This window comes from Punica granatum, chromosome 5, assembly GCF_007655135.1.
Source record: "Punica granatum isolate Tunisia-2019 chromosome 5, ASM765513v2, whole genome shotgun sequence".
Classification (NCBI taxonomy): domain Eukaryota; kingdom Viridiplantae; phylum Streptophyta; class Magnoliopsida; order Myrtales; family Lythraceae; genus Punica; species Punica granatum.
Genome location: NC_045131.1, coordinates 9116733 through 9134250, shown reverse-complemented (window position 1 = coordinate 9134250; position 17518 = coordinate 9116733). Strand labels below are relative to the sequence as shown.

Here is a 17518-nt window from a genome sequence, read left to right as displayed (position 1 = left end):
TCTTCCAAACAAAATCTTCAGAAATTAATTACATTTGGCTAGAAAATTATCAAAAAATAGTTTGAAATTCTTTACCAAATTATCATCGATTTCACAAAATCAAATTTACTTCCTAAAGTGTCGAGTTTTATGGATCAACTAAATATATCAAAAATCCCAAGGTAATAGATATCCATAATTCTCTACATATAAATCCATGATACTCCTTTTAAATCGAGATGTGTTGGACGTTCATGATCAGAGGGTTGCATCACCGAGTCTCCCGTGCATTTTGCTTCCTACTAATTTCACCATTTTGCTTCCATCAACTTGCAAAACCTACAAGAAAATCACAGGTACATCTCTTATGCACGAGAACCATAATTCATATTCGGTGGAATTCTTTTAAAATTATTTTCATTTCACGTTAATCTGATCTGATCTTAGTGTAGCATGACTTAGCATCACATGTTCCAAAACTACCATTTAACCAATTTGCATCTCATTGACTTGCATGTTGGCTACATATACATATATTAATTTCTTTTGGGTGAAACCATACATATATTAATTCTGTCATATTTATATATTAATTGGTTTATAATTTTCCGTGTGCAAATTTCATAATTAAATTCCTCTATTTCTGGCTCAACATTAATTAATTGAACTTCATTATTATTTATCTTTCCAACTCCAATTGCATATATATATATATATATATATATATATATAGTTTTAGCTGCTCATTGTTTATATCGTTGAGGAAGGCAATCGAACCAAGAGATGTTTATGCTCTATTAATCATCCCTCTCTATTTTAATTATGCTTGATAGTTTTGCTTGAAAATTTAATCATCATGGCATACATATATATAGATCTAGTAGTTATATATTTTGATGTATTAATTGAAAAGAATAATAAAAGATGAATTAATTTTATCCTTTTAGGTGTATTAATTTTATCCAAAAACAAATTTATAAAAACAAATTTTTTCAAGAGCTCAATTTTTAATACAATATAACACCGTACAAGTATTGAGAATGTGAAAGGCCAAATATGTCTATTATTTTGCTATGGTAGACGTGAGCTCCTCAATTTCAAAAAGGCGAGTTTTTCAAAAAAAATTCCCATTTTATAACTTATACACTAATAAGAATTATTAAAGAAAATATAAATTATAATGATATAGATTAATATACACAAATGTTTAAAACAATATATTATAAAATTCTTTAAAAATAATTATCAAATTTTATCCGGTACAACGCACATGCTCATGACTAGTATAATATAAAGTGGAGTTTTGGTGGGTCCAGCCAGATTGCATTAGAATGCCCGAATTGATGAATGAAATTTTCTCAAATTTTTGAATTTTTTTATATTAATTATTTAATAAGAAGGATTTTGTTTTAATTTTTTAAACATATGGTATGATAAAATCTGATTTATTAAATCTTTTATAGATATAATGATGATTGCTACTCCTAAACTGTGACACATCATATTATTTATAATTTTTTTAGAAACAAACCATGTACACCTGTTTATAAAAGAAGGAGCCCACGATCTCCCGACAAAACGAGAAACCCCAAGAACTGTATAGACTCTTCAATCCCTCCATCAACATTTACTTCTTTGATTACTGTATAGATTTGTTTTCTTTAATTCTGATTTACGCATTACACTTTCTCTTTGATTTTTCAGTGTGTCCTCCAATTTATTGAGTGAATGAAAAAGATTCATGGAAGATAAAAGTTAAAGTAATTAAATTATGGGATGCAGTGAAAACAGAGAACAAAGACTTAATTAGCATGTATATGGTTCTTTTTGATGAAGAGGAATGGAAAAATTTATTATTTATTGCAATATCTATAATGAACATGATAAATAAGCTAATAGTCCCAAACTAATATTTTCTTGATTTTTAAATTTCTCTTAAAAAGATTTTTTTATATTTTTAAAATAATATAATTTGTAGGAGCGGTTCTTATTTTCTCAACTTTAGCATCTTTTGGAAACGAACTTTTGATTTATTTTAAATTTATAAAATATATACATATTTTTATATTTGTGCTACCCGTCATTATTTTATCGATTATTCTGACTTTATATAAAAAAGAGTTTTTAAATTTTTAATATAGTTAAAGCAATATAGTTTGTTAGACTGCTTGCTATTTTCTCAATCTTTTTTAGCATTTTTTAGAAAATGAACTTATGGTTAAAATTTTAAATATATATATTTATGGGATCGATCATTATCCTTTTCATTTTAACTTTCTTTAAAAAATAATTTTTAATTTTTTTTATTACTTTTAAAACTAAATAATTTGTGGGATTGGTTGTTATTTTCTAGATTTTTTCAATATTTTTTACAAAACGAATTCTTTTTAATTTTTTTTTCCAAAACATATAGATATAGATTTGTACAATTACACCAAATATTATAAATATAGATTTTGTACATAAGACGTTAAAAGATATGATGTGCTATATATTTTGTATGACTCCATTAACTGTCAATCACATTAACTATTATCTATATTAAATTTGGGTTGGATTTTATCTATAAAAATATATCATGCTTGTGTTTTCAAAGATCTATTATCATATTTATTTTTTTAAAAAATAAATAAAATCATAATTTTTATATTAGATAAAATATAATATAGTGGGCAATTATATTTTGAGTTTAAGAGAGAGAAAGTGCATGTTAGAGAGAGAAAATGGAGTAGACAACGGAACTATCATTTAGGTTTTAAACGAAAGAAAATATCATGTTAGAGAGAAAAAGTGGAATTGAAAGCACAATCACCATTTAGGGTTTAGGAAATAGAGTAATGTATAAGAGAGAATGAAATTGCCATTTAAGGTTTAAGAGAGAGAGAAAGTGTCGTATTAGAGAGAGAAATTGAAATAGAGAGTGGAATTACCATTTAGGGTTTAAGAGAAAAAAAATGTCGTGTCAGAAAGAGAAAATGGAATAGAGAGCGCAACTATCATTGATGGTTTAAGAAAGAGTGTGTCATGCAAGAGAAAGCGAAACTACCATTTAAAGTTTAAAAAATAGAAAGTATCGTGGTAAAGAGATAAAATGGAATAAAGAGCGGGACTACCATTCAGGCTTTAAGAGAGAGACAATGTCATGTTTAAAAGAGAAAGTGAAATAGAGAGCAAAACTATTATTTAGGGTTTAAGAGAGAGAAATTGTCGTGTTAGAGAGAGAAAGTGGAATAAAAAGTGTAACTATCGGTTTAAGAGAGAGAATATCATGCAAAGAGAAAGAGAAACTACCATTCATGATTTAGAAGAGAGAAAGTGTAATGTTAAAAAGTGAAAGTATAATAGATTGCAGGACTACTATTTAGGGTTTAAGAGCGAGAAAATAACATGTTAGAGAGAAAAAAGTGAAATAGAGAGTCTAACTACGATATAGGATTTATGAGAGAGAGTGTTAAAATAGTTCCGTTGTTTGCTCGGAGAGGGAAAATGTTATGATAGTATGCTGTCTCCTCCACATTCTTTCTCTAACGTGACACGTTTTCTCTCATAAACTCTAAATAGTAGTTCCGTTCTCTCTAATAAATCCTAAATAGTAGTTCTATTCACTCTTTTACATGACTCTTTCTCCTAAACCCTAAATGATGTGCTCTCTATTCCTTTTCTCTATAACATGACATTTTCTCTCTCATAATTCCTAAATGGTAGTTCCGCTATTTCTCTTACATAACACTTTCACTCTCTTAAACCCTAAATGATAGTTTCACTCTGTCTCTTACGTGACGTTTTCTCTCTCATAAATTATAAATGATAGTTTTGCAAACTATATCACTTTCTCTCTCTAATGCAACACTTTCTTTCTCCTAAACCCTAAATGGTGGTTCCGTTCTCTTTCTCATGTGACTCTCTCTCCTGAACCTTAAATGGTAGTTGTGCTCTCTTTTGTACATTTTCTCTCTAACATAACACTTTCTCTCATAAACCATAAATGATAGTTCTGCTTTCTCTTACATGACACTTTCTCTCTTTTAAATCTTAAATGGTAGTTCCACTTTCTTTTTTGCATGACATTTTCTATCTCATAAATCCTAAATGGTAAATGGTATTTCCGTTCTCTATTCCATTTTTTTTCTCTCTAACATGACACACACTCTCTCCTAAACCCTAAATGGTAATTGCGATCTCTATTCCACTCTCTCTCTAACATGCCACTTTTTCTTTCCTAAACGTTAAATGGTAGTTCCGCTCGATCTATTACATGTCATTTTCTCTCTCCTAAACCCTAAATGATAATTGGCTTTTTATTCATTTTTTACTTTAACATGACACTTTCTCTCTTAAACACTAAATTGTAGTTTCACTCTCTCTCTTACATGACACTTTCTCTCTCCTAAATCCTAAGTAGTAGTTGCTCTCTATTTCATTTTCTCTATATAATATGACACATTCTCTTTCCTAAGCTCAAATGGTAGTTCCGCTCTCGGTTGCATTTTTTTCTCTAGTATGACACGTTTTCTCTCCTTAACCCTTAATTGTAGTTATATAGTAATCAATACGAACCTATAAGGGAAAAACACAAATTCAAGTTCTATCCTGTGCAGTGCCCGAATTTGATTACTAGTATTAACATGTTACTGGCAAAAGGATTGCTCTTTGATGAAATGTGCTCGTTGTCAAACCACGATTGGCAAAAGTACGACTATACTCGTTAGAATATTTGAAACTTTTACCAATTTTTTTCTAAAAAATTATTGTTGATCTTTTACACATACAGTGGGCTTCCAGTGGGAGACCGGAGCTTGTGGCTTGACCTGGGAATATTATGACAAGTCCCCCATTCACATTCCTCTCCTCGTTGCGTTGGTTAATTGCCAACCGGCCATAATGGAATGCCCGATGGCGTCAACTATGGGAAGCTCCTGATGATTTTTCAGCACCTTTAAGGTCCTCAACCACAGTTGACCATACCATATTTTCTTTATCAGGGAAATAGTTAGGAGTCACCTGACTTGCTTTGGATTTTAAGTGCCGATTTCCGTTTCGATGTATTAAAAGTATTCTCCACTGATGCACAATCCGAAATGTAACCATCTCCCCGTTTAGATCAGGACCTGCCATGGAACTTCCCCGGGACCAATGTCATGCTCGACTTGGTTATCATCGTTCTTCCACTTATGAGAACGGCCATCTCGAATCACCCGCCAAAAACAATAGGGAAACGAAAGCACATAATATACGTATACGATTACAGACCAACAAATGTCACATTTTTACATTAAAGTCCAAAAAATTAAAACCAAGAAATATGCAATATTACATATACATCCCTTTTGCACAAGTGTAATTGAATGAAATGAGGAGAAGGGAAAAGGCACAAATGAGATTACAAGCTGACCAACAAAACAAAAGAATTTTCCCACTTCGCTGTCTTCTTCAAAGACCGACGACTATCATTTACCATTTTTACCCCGACCATAAATGAAATGGAGGCAGCAGGTTCCTCCCTTTTCTTCCAGGGGTGAAATAAAAAGAAAAAGAAAAATAAATAAATATATAATAAAGGCATCCCAAGTATTCACAAACCAAACACATTTCTTCTGACAGCTACAAATTAATCAGAAGGCATGACGCTAGACACGAATGCAATCGAGGGCATGAGGGTCCCAATAAAACGAACACTCAACTCGTCAATGAACGGGGGAACAAACGGAGAGTCCCACAAATAAGCATGTGAAGTAGGCAAAGCCGAAGCACTCAGTCGAATTTATGGTACCTAGAAGAGGTCGACTTTCCTTTTGTGCATGTCTTGCTTCCACCTTGGCAATTTATAGAAAGCTTCCTTGGTCATTCCAAGCACGCTCTGGAACTCCTCATCAGAGAGATACGCCTGAGAATTGAATGGGAAGAAAAATGCGAGTCAAGATCGAAATCACGTGCATCAACTAATTCCAGCACTAAAATTTTGATAACATGACTGACCTCTCTCCTTTTGAAATCAATCCCAGTAACAGGGTTCTCAGATTTAGCCCTCAGTTGGTCATAGCTGAATATGGTTGGGGCACTTGCACTATCAGTCTCATACTGCTCACTTTCTTGCTTAGGTTCTGAATCCTCCACGCTAGTCGGTGTAACAGGAGCAGCTTCCTCCGTTTCCTTGTGCTCTGACACTTCTTGAGAATCTTCTGTTTCAAAAAGAGAAATAATTTTCTCCTCCATATGAGAGAGAGAGAGAGAGAGAGAGAGAGAGAGAGAGAGAGAATAAGCTTACAGACAAACGTGCAAGATTCAGTCCCATGAAGCCAAACCTTATGACTAGAAATGCGTGACAACAAAAGCTACATCCGCGAAGATAAAGGATTACTTGCCTGGTGAGCTATTTTCGGATGGGGCATTCTCAATTGATTTCGTTGGAGATGCATCGGGTGATTTCTTCTTCGATTCCGCAGTGAGAACATTAGAAAGAGCTGCTACAGCGGCTGCTCTCTGCGAACCCTGACCTGTCCCACTTGACCTCTGAACAGGAGAAAGCTTACCCACAGAAGATTGACTGAAGGCAGAATTTAAGGCGGCCAAGGCCTCAGCTCTTTGCCTTGGACCACTTCCACTAGAACCGTTTGATTTATCCTGGAGCCCAAGAGAAGAAATAAATCATATTAGTTGCAACAAAACACAAAACATAGACTCAGTGTCAAGAAAAGAGAAAAAGCAGGGCAAGTTCAGAGACCAAAGACATGAGCAAGTGAATTAGATTGCACAACCCTCGGGTGTATCTTTTATATGGCCTCCATAATGGACAAGGTTTACAAAGGCGTACAGATGATAAACTCGTATGGCCTCTTTTAATTGCGTAATTAGGAAACTATAAGCACCATTCAAGACATTGACAGAGATACAGACTATAAATTAATGGGGAGAGAGATCCTATACCATGAAAGATTGTTTCCCAGAAGATGGATGGAATGCATTGGTTAAGGCAGCTAAAGCTTCAGCTCTTTGCCTTGGTCCTCCTGGACTGCCATTTGACTTTTCCTGGTTTGGTAATAAAAAAGCCATAAGAAGGTTATAAAGCAAAGTTCACTGATAATATATACCAATGTTATACATGTTTGCCTCCTGCACTAGAAATGCCCACGTTGGGAGCAGGCTCTCACAGATGTGGGTGGCATTCAAGCATCAAAGGGACAATCTTGTAATGCCCATTTCTCATTCCTAAATTCCTCGAGCATTTTTAAGGGACTATTGAAATTAGAAGCCTGAAACCCACCTAACTCACACACAACTCTTAGCATCAGCAGTGCCACAGGACAGACATGTTTTCACGGGTAAAAGTTATAAATGTTACAGCAGACTAGTTTCTCATGAAATTCTGCTTCCCCACAAATATTTAGCTCTTTCCTCGCAGAATTGCCATATACACTTCTGAAAAATATCTTAAGCAGCAGGACCTAGCAGAAACATCCAGATATTTACCTCGAGAGCATGTACTGCTCCGAAAAGCAGAGCAACCTTTTTCTGGAATGAGTTTCCTTGAACCTGCATCACATGAAAATTGTTAAGGACAGTAAGAAGTTGTGGTTCGTTCGGTTTTGCTAACTTAAGTTAAAAAGGAGAAATCTTATCATCAAAGAAAACAATTCTATGACAGCATGCACATTGAAATCCTTACATAAAGCATCGCATATAACAAAGATTTTACAAGAAAAAACTAACATTGATATGCTCCCATTGCTTTACAAGTTTGAGTCCCCAAGAAAATGATGGTCAACTGTCTTAACACTGATTTCTCATCTAATCAACATTGCTACCTTTTATCTACCTCTTTATCTTACCAATGTCTCGGTCTTGATCAGTCACCTAATGGCTCCACAACCATCAAAAACCTTACATATATTAAGGTCCATAAATAGGGGATTCCTATGCCTCCTCTCTGATCATAATAATCAGGTTCATGACTAAAGGGTTTCCCTATTTGATACCCTAGCAAAAATTAAAGAAACACTGACGTCATTGATGAAAGTTCTTTATAATTCAAATCTAAGCAAAAATGATGACAATTAAGTCCAGAGTGCACTCAGTTTGATGATTAATCATTCCCATTCAAATTCTATGGGCATCCTTCCACCTTCGCCAATTCCAGCCTGTTTCATAGACTGAACACCTCCCGCTCAGCAATCCAATACTTTAAAGACTGTTGGAATGTTCTTCGTCAAAGACGTAAAGGACATAGGATCCCAGTGCCTCAATTATTTTTATTCTAACATAAGATAGCCCATATTAAGTTGTACAGATATTTTTAGTTCAAGAATATGTATGCATTGCAGTATGGTAGAGAAGCAAAAGGTGTGCAACACGTACTGTTGCTTTTGCAGAATCCCATGAAAAGTATGTGGTAAAAAAGCATGGTTCATTCCCTTCAGTCACTTTGTACAGGGGTACATTTGGGGACAAATTCTCCAGAGATGCAGCCATGTTTATGTATTTCTGCAAAGTACTTAATTAGTGAATGAAGTAAACAAATGCAAGAAACAAACATTACGATAGCAATCACTACCTGACCAATTTCAAAAGCACTTTGCTTTTCGCTGGAATCTACCGACTGGCCAACCCAAACAAACACCTCAGCATGAGTGTCCAGAATCAAGATATCCTCTGTCAGCAAATCATCTTGCGAAAAGTTGTATACTTCCTCAACCTGCATATATGAACATCAGGAGGGTAGAAGCAACTAACCTCATAAATACTCTTACCAGTAGAAAACTATAACTCACCTCGAACTTTCCTGCGAAACACACATAGTGAAAGAAAAGGAAAAATAGTTAGAATTAAATCAGATAAATCAATTTGTTAAAAGAAGCTGCTTTCATTTAGATCACATACAAGGCACATACCTTTTCTGATTGAATATGTAAACAAATGTGGGTCCCTCAGAGTCTCCTGCGAAGGCTTTTTACTGGTGTAAGTTTGTTTCCCTCCAAGGGCAAACCAGAAGGCTGAACTTTCAGTTCCTTCCTTTGCATGTTTTAGAGTAGATCCAGGCTGTGTATCAGAAGAAAAAAGATCTTGTAAATCAAACAAAACATAAGGCATTTGAAGATGGTATGTTAAATATTCACAAGAGGTGCAAGTTCTGTAAATGCGAGTTCCAAAACTCAAAATCCAAATCGGGCTATTGATAAAGCTATCCCCCGTAAAACATTGTGAATTTATAAGTGCTAGCATGATATTGCGTTGGATTTTTATGCAACTATATAATAACCGTCCACGTCACTACTTGGACATAGTGATATTGTGTTGAAGATCCCATGCCATAGATGTAATTATGTGCTTACCCTGTATATAGGCCAGTTTGTCTGTTTTTGATTGTTGAATATTTTACTTTGCATACACTGAAACAGGCCATATAGCTGAGCTTTGTGTTTTGTTGGGCTTTCTACAATGGAGTGAAATCTCATGTACTTATCAAACAAAACTAAAAAGATTATTTCTCATTTAAGCAACTCAAAGCAATGGCGAGGAGCATATAGAGACATGCATGGGCCAGTATTTTTAGAAGCTTAGTGAATAAACTTAAGCAATGCAAGTGATTTTTTTTTTCGATGAATAAATGCAAGTAAAAAGTTGCGTATTCAAACATAGCAAGCTGACTCAAACTGGCAATCATCTCAATAATGACAAATTCCCCTCATCTGGTTGGCATTTTCATGCATCTCAAAAGCCTCAACCTGGTGGTATCCCAGCTAGGCAACTATACTACAAACTATTTAACTCAGCAATTTTATGCATTGCATGTAAATAAGATTTTAACATCATCAACTACTGCATGTACCCCAGGACACTGGGACAAACTATCTCTTAAGATTTTGTCCTAGGGTAATATGTGCTTTGAGCTAACCCAATCACTCTTTTCCCAATTGAGAAACACCTCAATCATTGTCATGCAAAGTTGCAATACTTATTTTCTAGTAAAGTACAATATCTCAAGCACAAACTGGGAAGAGCCCCCTATTACCAGCCATGCTTACATTGCAAGTGTAGGTAACTCATTACTTGACAGCAAAGAAACACTTAGAGAGAAAGAGAGAGAGAGAGAGACAGAGAGAGAGAGAGGAGCAGACAATGTACCTTCAAAAACTCAGCAACTTTTGCAGCAAGCTGATGCTGCTCAAAGGTGCTTTGATTTCCATGCCAGGTAAAGATTGAAGAGCCCGATTGCAGAAGGAAACATTCAGCCGAGTTCAGAGATGTAGCCACCTAAGAATTGATAGAGCATGCAATTGCACTTAGAACGACAGATATAATTATCTTTTAGGACTATAAGGAAGATGGAGATAATTACAATGAACCAAAGCTATTGCAAGAGTATATCTGAATACAACTAGCTTCCTAGTTGAACATAGACAGGTTGAAGGTGAATATAGACCTCTCTAGAGTAAAATCATTCTCCTCCAGTCCAACCTAACTGCATTTGAAGATGAAGCCTGATTGGTTTATGGAGATTTATTTTGAGACTTTTTACAGAAGATCTTTCAGAAATAGTCAGCATTTTTCACTATTGACTTTCTTTATGTGATTGATTGTCCTTCCACTTGTTCATCTGTTCTTAACCGAACACATCTTCATCCTTCTGCAGTTATTTCCTCAAGCCCACACATCAATGCACTGATGAGTATCGGATGTCCAATAATTTAAGATAAACCTAGATTGCTGCCACATGTAACCATAAACAAGCGAGAGCTTCTACAGTCACTTAAAACTTCCGTATTAATACTGCTGACTCTTTTTTTTTTTTCTTTCTTACAGTTTCACCCTCTATCAGCTAATATACAAAGAATTGTTCCATAAGATGCAAGAAGAGGAGATATTAACAGCTATTTTCCTCTTTTACATACTACACGTTTTCACATATTTTGGTCTGTCAGCCAAAACATAAGAAATGAGATAGACTGAACAAAGAATCTACTTTTATAGGATTCAGACTTTTGAATATGATTCAAATATCTATACAAATCTAAAGATCATTAGTCAACATACCGCATCAACTTGCATAGCTTTGTTGTTGTGAATAGAAGTGCCAGATATCTTTATGAGAGCAATGCATTCTTGTGTATAAGTATCCTCCGTCAAACCGCTTTCTTCTACATGCTTCTTGTAGCCTGAGCTCAAACCACCCTGAAAGAAACAATCAGGAAAATTCAGGTCCTTCAACTTCAGAAATAGATTTCTTATCATCAGAAAAAATTGGGCTTTTATATTTTTGAACCACAAACCAGCCAAAAAGGTTACATACCTTAAGTACCACCATAGGCTGAAAAAGTGCAACAAATTGTGGTGGCTCTTTACCTTGATATATACGACCCTGCAAAATATATATACATACATACATATATATATATTAATGAAGCATGGAATAAAAAAGGTAAGGTAGATGCAAACTTTATGTAAGGTAGTTGTGTAGAGTGACAGACAATATGCACCTGGACAGGTCTTCCCTTTAATGAGTTCGACACTGTATTAGCCAGCCGAGCTGCTGTCATTTGGTCCTCCTGAATTGCAGAACATATCGTTTATCTAATCAGTAAAGATAAAAGTTGTGAAATACTATCTAACCGAATTATAAGACAAGAAAAGGTTGTGTAATCCTTTTACTTTAATCATCTTCGATTTTCTTATCATTTCTAAGGGGGATTTATCTATACATCTAAATACTTTAAAAGCCTTCCTTGCTAAGAACTCTATTATTGATTCAAAAAGTAAAGGAGCAAATAGAAAATGGCAAGAACAAATTGTGGAGCGTGGGTGCAAGTTAATACAATACAGAAATGAGATTATCTTGATTCTTAGCGGCAAATGGTTAGCAGTCATACACTTCATTTACCTCAATACTATCTTTTCCAATCCAATAGCAAAGAAAGAAATCTTCCTTTCTCTCTCCTGAGTGGTACGTATAAAGTGTAATGTAGCAATCTCCACTGTAAAACTTTCCAATATCCTCTTTTGGCAGTGGGGTCTTAGCGCTGCCATTTATGCGCCATACCTACCAAGGAAAGGAAAGTACAGTATATCAGTCGAAAGGATGTTAACTGCAACAGCATGAAGAACATGTAACAGGGAAAGCTTCACCTACCTCCATCTTTCCACCTCCTTCCAGCAGAGGAGGGACTTCCTCATTGACAGGAGAACCTTTTGTCATGCCCTTGACACCACCCCCTTGCTGCTTCAGTAAAGCTAAAACAAATGAAATCGAATCATTAAAAAGAGGGAAAGAAAAGTTATATATCGGGTCATATTTTGAGGCCACTAAAGTAAAGCTAAAGGCAATTCCAATCTTCTAAAAAAGAAGGTGATTTACCTGCGACTTTTCCTCTTCCTTCTTCAGCAGGAGCTGCAGATCCCGATGGCCATGAGTCAAATTTAGACTTGAATGCATGCGGTTCATAGCCCTGAATGACTCTCGTAATACGCGTAGCTTTTGGCCTGTTTTGGCTGCTGAGAAACCCCTGCACGTAAGTTTGAAAATGAGCACAGAGATTGTATTTGCAATTCTGTAAGTTTAAGCAGTGGATGAACTACCTCAGCCGCTTGGCTAGCAGATTTCCTCTCATCCACTTGTGTTACTCGGCCAACCCAGACAAAAATCTCATCCCCACAATCAAGAAGGAAGCATTTGTTGTTTTCCAATAAGCTCTTTGATAGTTCACCTTCAACAACTTTCACCTCTCCATCCATGATGCTACAAAAAGCAGTGTATATCACAGAAGTAATACAAAATTCTTAAGTTGTGCTACCGTCAGCTTCTCAGACAAAGACAATACCCCAATATAATACGCGTGAAGGAGAAAAATATAGTACTTTAGGATGCTATGCATTCACAAAGTCAACAAAGTGTAAACTTGAATCCATGCTGACAACTAAACGCATTATCCAAAAAAAAACTTCCAGTAATGGGGTCTTGGATGTCAAACCAGAAAAAAACTATATATTTATATAAATCAAAGATCCATCACCTTATATAAGTAGTCAAACTAATTCATCACTTCAGTGAACATACAAACAAGTACAAGATGATGTACCTGTACAGTTTGGCAGGAGTTGCTTCAGGAACAACATCATCCTCAGAGGTCACCTTCTTATGAATCGGTGCAAAACCACCAAAGAGCACCCAGAACTCTCCTGAGTCTGACTCCGTATCTAATTTCCCATCATCTGGAATGGTAAACCAGACACATTTATCACCGAAGGTTGAAGAATCAGAAGTTCTCTATAAAGGGGTGATAATCAATATATGAGATCCCAAGATGGCACAGTATCATTTACTTACAAAAAGCAATACACATATAAGAGAGAGCAAGAAGCATGATGACTTATGTCCTTACCGACAATGGCAACATCACATGTTCCATCATGATATTTCTCCTTCAAGAATTGAATTACTTCCAAAGCTTTAGCCCTTTCCTGGATATTCGAGTTCGTGCCATTGAACTGATATATCTTATTCTGAGTATCCAATATGAATACGTCATCATGATTTAGTGAAGACCGAGCAAACGGGACCTGATAAATTTCAAGAAAAAGAACTAGATCAACAAGAAATTCGCATATAGACGAACTTCTGAGCATTGTATTCATGGTTCATGCTGAGATTTCCAACCTGTTTCAATCTCACTACTCTTTTTCCTTTGCAAACATATAAACGTGTTTCGAACTCTTCTTCCTCAGGTTTCTTAAATCCAGATGCTACACCTCCCTCCAATGGTATAATACAAGGTTTGAAGTAGGATAAGAATTTGTCTGATTCATGGCCTTGAATTTCCCTGTGCTGGACGGCACGCCCTCCAAGGGACGCATCAAGTTCAACAGTTTTAATGGCAGCTGTGCCGGCTTCATCCTATACACAGAATTCATATGTTCAGGCTAACCACAGTTATCAAGTAACGTGAGCAATTTTATGATTTAAAGAATGTCATAACACTTACTTGACTCGTGTCTTTTCCAATCCAGAAGTGTATGTCATACAGATAAGCACCTCCCTTGCCAGATGTTGTCTGCGAAGTTGCAACAAATAAATATAAGGAACCTCAAGAATGTGAAGCATCTAACTCTCGAGAAAGTTTGATACAGAAGTATATGCGACGCTGTAGATTTGTGTTCCATAATATTAATCTCTAACCCAAATATAGACAAACAAATATTAAACAAGGAAGTCCTCTAGAACAATAATCATTTCTTGATTTCGTCTAGAGCACGCCCCTACTTAGGGAGTACATTATCCAAAGAGGCAACACACGAAATCTACAGGTTTGATGATTCTTGAACCAAGAGAACTGATACTTTGCTTAAGATTTCTACAGCTCTTATGTACTACCATATGGATAAGTTTAAGAATAATAAAGGGCCTCCCTAACATACTTCCAAAATCAGTTGTAAGATTTTCACTTGATGCCGACCATAACATCAACGAGTTAGAGAATTGAACCAGCATTTTTCAATATTTATAGGCTTCAAAAGATTGGGTTAAGATTAGTCTTACCTGCAAGACAATGTAAGAATCCCCTGAGTAGAATTTTCCATGCTCGGACTTAGGCAGAGGAACAGGCTGAAAATTCTCAATTCGCCAAATATCGGTCCCACTAAAGCTATTAAGGTAAACGAGGATGCATAGAAGTGAAAAGCCCACAAAAATGATAAAAAATATATATATAAAAAACTATCAATGACTAAACACAATTTGCTATGTCCACTAAAGTTGAAATGAGACAGTTTTTACATGTATTAAGGATACACCCTCTGACCAGCTCCCTGAAAAGCGGGATCGAGAACTTTTGTCGAGCTAGACATCTTCTGCAATACTCGTTTTTCTTTCAGAAGTGACAGGAATGATTTTCTTCAACACTGGGTTCCAGTGCCTGAAAGTTCTGCAATAACACACAGCGGAGGAACAAAGCAGAATAAATCACAAAATGCTTGTGTGAGTAGCTCAGTGCATTCAGAGGGTGCTAAGCTATTTTACTGTGAAAGCTCATAGACATTTGCTGAGTATAAAATTATTGTTATATCAGGAGAAGAGAGAAACATTAATGAACAAAAGGGAAAAAACACCATTCACAGGAAAACAAGCAAAGAGCAAGCTGACCAAGATGATAAACAAATTACTAGTACAGAAGAACCAGACAAGTATGGCTACAAATGCTTGCGCATAAGACACCCTCATGTTAGCAACATGTCAATATAGTGGAAGAAAATGCCTCAACATACTTCTTGATGCCTATTAGATTGGATAACCAATCTGAAAGAGAAGGAACTAAGTTGTCGCAAATATTTGGGACGCACAATTCTATGACACATGAGTACAGTGTATACTGCATGCTATGCATCAGCTAACATATAGGCACACTTGCCGACCCTGCCCATCCTTTGTAAGTATATCTTCAAGAGATTTGTTGCTCCTGATGTTGCCATCTGATTTATATGATCCATAAAATTTCGCAGGTCCAAGTATCAGAATGACAAGTCTTTTGGGATCTTATTAACTTTCTTGATCCCATTTCAGCATCACTGCATAGAATAAGAAAAATTCCAGCTTCTTCAATCCCTGTGCCAGAATCTCTTATCCTGCTGATAGATTTTGATAGGCAAAAACACTCCTATTCTTCCTCAGAAGTCCTTACTGCCTATGTCACTGTTTTTTCCTATGACCTACTGCAACAATCCCAAAATATTTGCCCAGTCTTGCCCATTCGGACGCATCGACCAGCCAAAAGTACGGAAATCCAAACAAGTGAGGTTTCCAAATGCCACCATCGACAGCACTCGAACTCTCATCAGATTGCCCATTCAGCAGCATCGACCAGCCAAAAGTACGGAATTCCAATCATGGAAGCTTTCCAAATGCCACCATAGACAACACTTGAACTCTATCACCGGCAGTTCACTCGCAATTTTTCAGTAGCCACACGAGGAAGCCATTCGCCCTTGGCATGAGATGTTATGCAAGAAGCTAGCAATCATCCGAGAGGTTTCTATCCAAATGACAGTACTGCGCATTGAAACTTATGGCAGCACAAGAAATTCAAGTTGCAAAATATGCAGTAAAACTGATCTCTGAAGCAATAAGTACGATCATGCGTACTAAGATAAACGTATCTCGTTCTCGTCTGTTCCAAAGCACGATGAACCATTTTCTAAAGAAAAACGCACATGCCGGAAAGGAGAAACTATTAAACAACGAAGAGTACACAATCAATCAAACAATCAAAGCTCGCACAGAGCCGTTGAAAAGCGGCCGCGATCCATCAGATCAAAGCTCAAGCTGGAAACCAATACGGAAAGATCAAAATCGGGCACCGCCACACCAAGGCGATCGGCAAAACATTTAAAAAAAAAGAAGAAGAGAAAAAAAAACAGAGGTCAAACTATCATCCGAAACCTCAATCCTCAGCTACGAACGAACGAACAAACGATGACCGAGATCATAAGAAAACGGAGAGATCCATGGGCACGAGCTCGCGGGAGCTGATCAGGAGGCCGAAATGGAGGAGAAGGACAGCAGAGGTATCGCGCGCGCGAGAGAGAGAGAGAGAGAGAGAGAGAGAGAGAGAGATTACCTGGCGAGAGTCTATCCGCGAGAATTGTGAGCTCAGCGGCGGAGAGAGAGAGGGAGAGAGGGAGTGAAGAGCTGGCGATATAGAGAGAGAGAGAGAGAGAGAGACGAAGGCGAGCTGGAAATGGAAGTGAATGATTATTGATGATGTTCCGGGGGGAGAGAGAGAGAGAGTGGGGAGGGGAGAAAGCTTTTCTCTCTCTAGCTTTTTGAGGCTTTTGAGATTTGGAGTTGCAGAGAAAGAAGAAAAAGGCAATGGAATGATGATCAAAATGGAAGGAAGGATGCCACTGGCCGAGAGAGAGAGAGAGAGAGAGAGGGAGGGAGTTATATTAAGGCAAATGATCCGGCGGGGGATGGCACCGGCCATTGTTGAAATGCCTTGCCATTGTTGGGCTCGGACTGTTCGACGGATAGAATCGATGGATATGGATTTTCTTTCTTCCTTTTTTTCCTTAACGGAAAAGGGCAAAAAACAGAAAACAACAGAAAACGGATAAACGCGGAATTTTCAATTTTTTTCCGCGGAGTAAAAGAAAAACGACATTAGATAAATATGGGTTTTTTTTTGTTTGTTTTTCCCGGTCAAAATGTTGCACTTGCATGATGACATATCCTGTGCATATCTATATTTATTACACTTTTTTTTAACGTTAAATAGCAAATTACTGAAATATTTCATTTATGTAATAAAAAATTTGATCCGCCTAGAAACGGAGTTAAAGACTATGTTTAACTTCACTACAAACATTTTAAAATTTCAAAATGACTCAAAAACAAATAAATCATGTCTAGGACAATATTTGCCCGATCGCCCTCATATTATACAATGCTCATGGTATAGGATGAGCAATTTTTTGAAATTGTCAATATAATGTAATGTTGATTTCTCAGAGATTTTATCAAATGGACTTTCTAAATTTTTTTTAAAAAAAATTAATTTTA

The 17518-nt window shown here is 36.3% G+C and overlaps 1 protein-coding gene across 2 annotated transcripts; it reads right to left on the bottom strand.

Moving 5' to 3' along the window:
- Positions 1 to 5191: 5191 nt before the first annotated feature.
- On the bottom strand, positions 5192 to 16968 carry LOC116209266 (villin-3). Of its 2 annotated transcripts, XM_031542861.1 has the most exons (25): positions 16578 to 16966; positions 14756 to 14888; positions 14504 to 14603; positions 13950 to 14018; positions 13625 to 13861; positions 13350 to 13527; positions 13047 to 13179; positions 12547 to 12706; positions 12326 to 12473; positions 12101 to 12201; positions 11852 to 12010; positions 11451 to 11519; positions 11264 to 11332; positions 11008 to 11145; positions 10099 to 10227; positions 8865 to 9012; positions 8745 to 8755; positions 8528 to 8668; positions 8332 to 8457; positions 7447 to 7509; positions 6904 to 7005; positions 6342 to 6600; positions 5956 to 6158; positions 5750 to 5863; positions 5192 to 5485 (listed from the first exon to the last, which is right to left on the bottom strand). In XM_031542861.1, the coding sequence occupies exons 2-24, from the start codon at positions 14809 to 14811 to the stop codon at positions 5750 to 5752; spliced, it is 2913 nt and encodes a 970-aa protein (XP_031398721.1). In that variant the 5' UTR covers positions 14812 to 14888; positions 16578 to 16966; the 3' UTR covers positions 5192 to 5485. The 2 variants fall into 2 exon arrangements, with proteins under 2 accessions (XP_031398721.1, XP_031398722.1); XM_031542862.1 differs by having other exon boundaries at positions 5192 to 5863; positions 5956 to 6155; positions 16578 to 16968.
- Positions 16969 to 17518: the final 550 nt, after the last annotated feature.

Coding starts and splice junctions, on each gene's coding strand:
- LOC116209266 (XM_031542861.1), bottom strand. CDS start 14,811: ATGTCTAGCTCGACAAAAGTTCTCGATCCCGCTTTTCAGGGAGCTGGT. Junction 12,202..12,325: donor AGGAAGAGGAAAAGTCGCAG/GTAAATCACCTT, acceptor CATTTGTTTTAG/CTTTACTGAAGCAGCAAGGG. Junction 7,006..7,446: donor GAGCAGTACATGCTCTCGAG/GTAAATATCTGG, acceptor TTACCAAACCAG/GAAAAGTCAAATGGCAGTCC.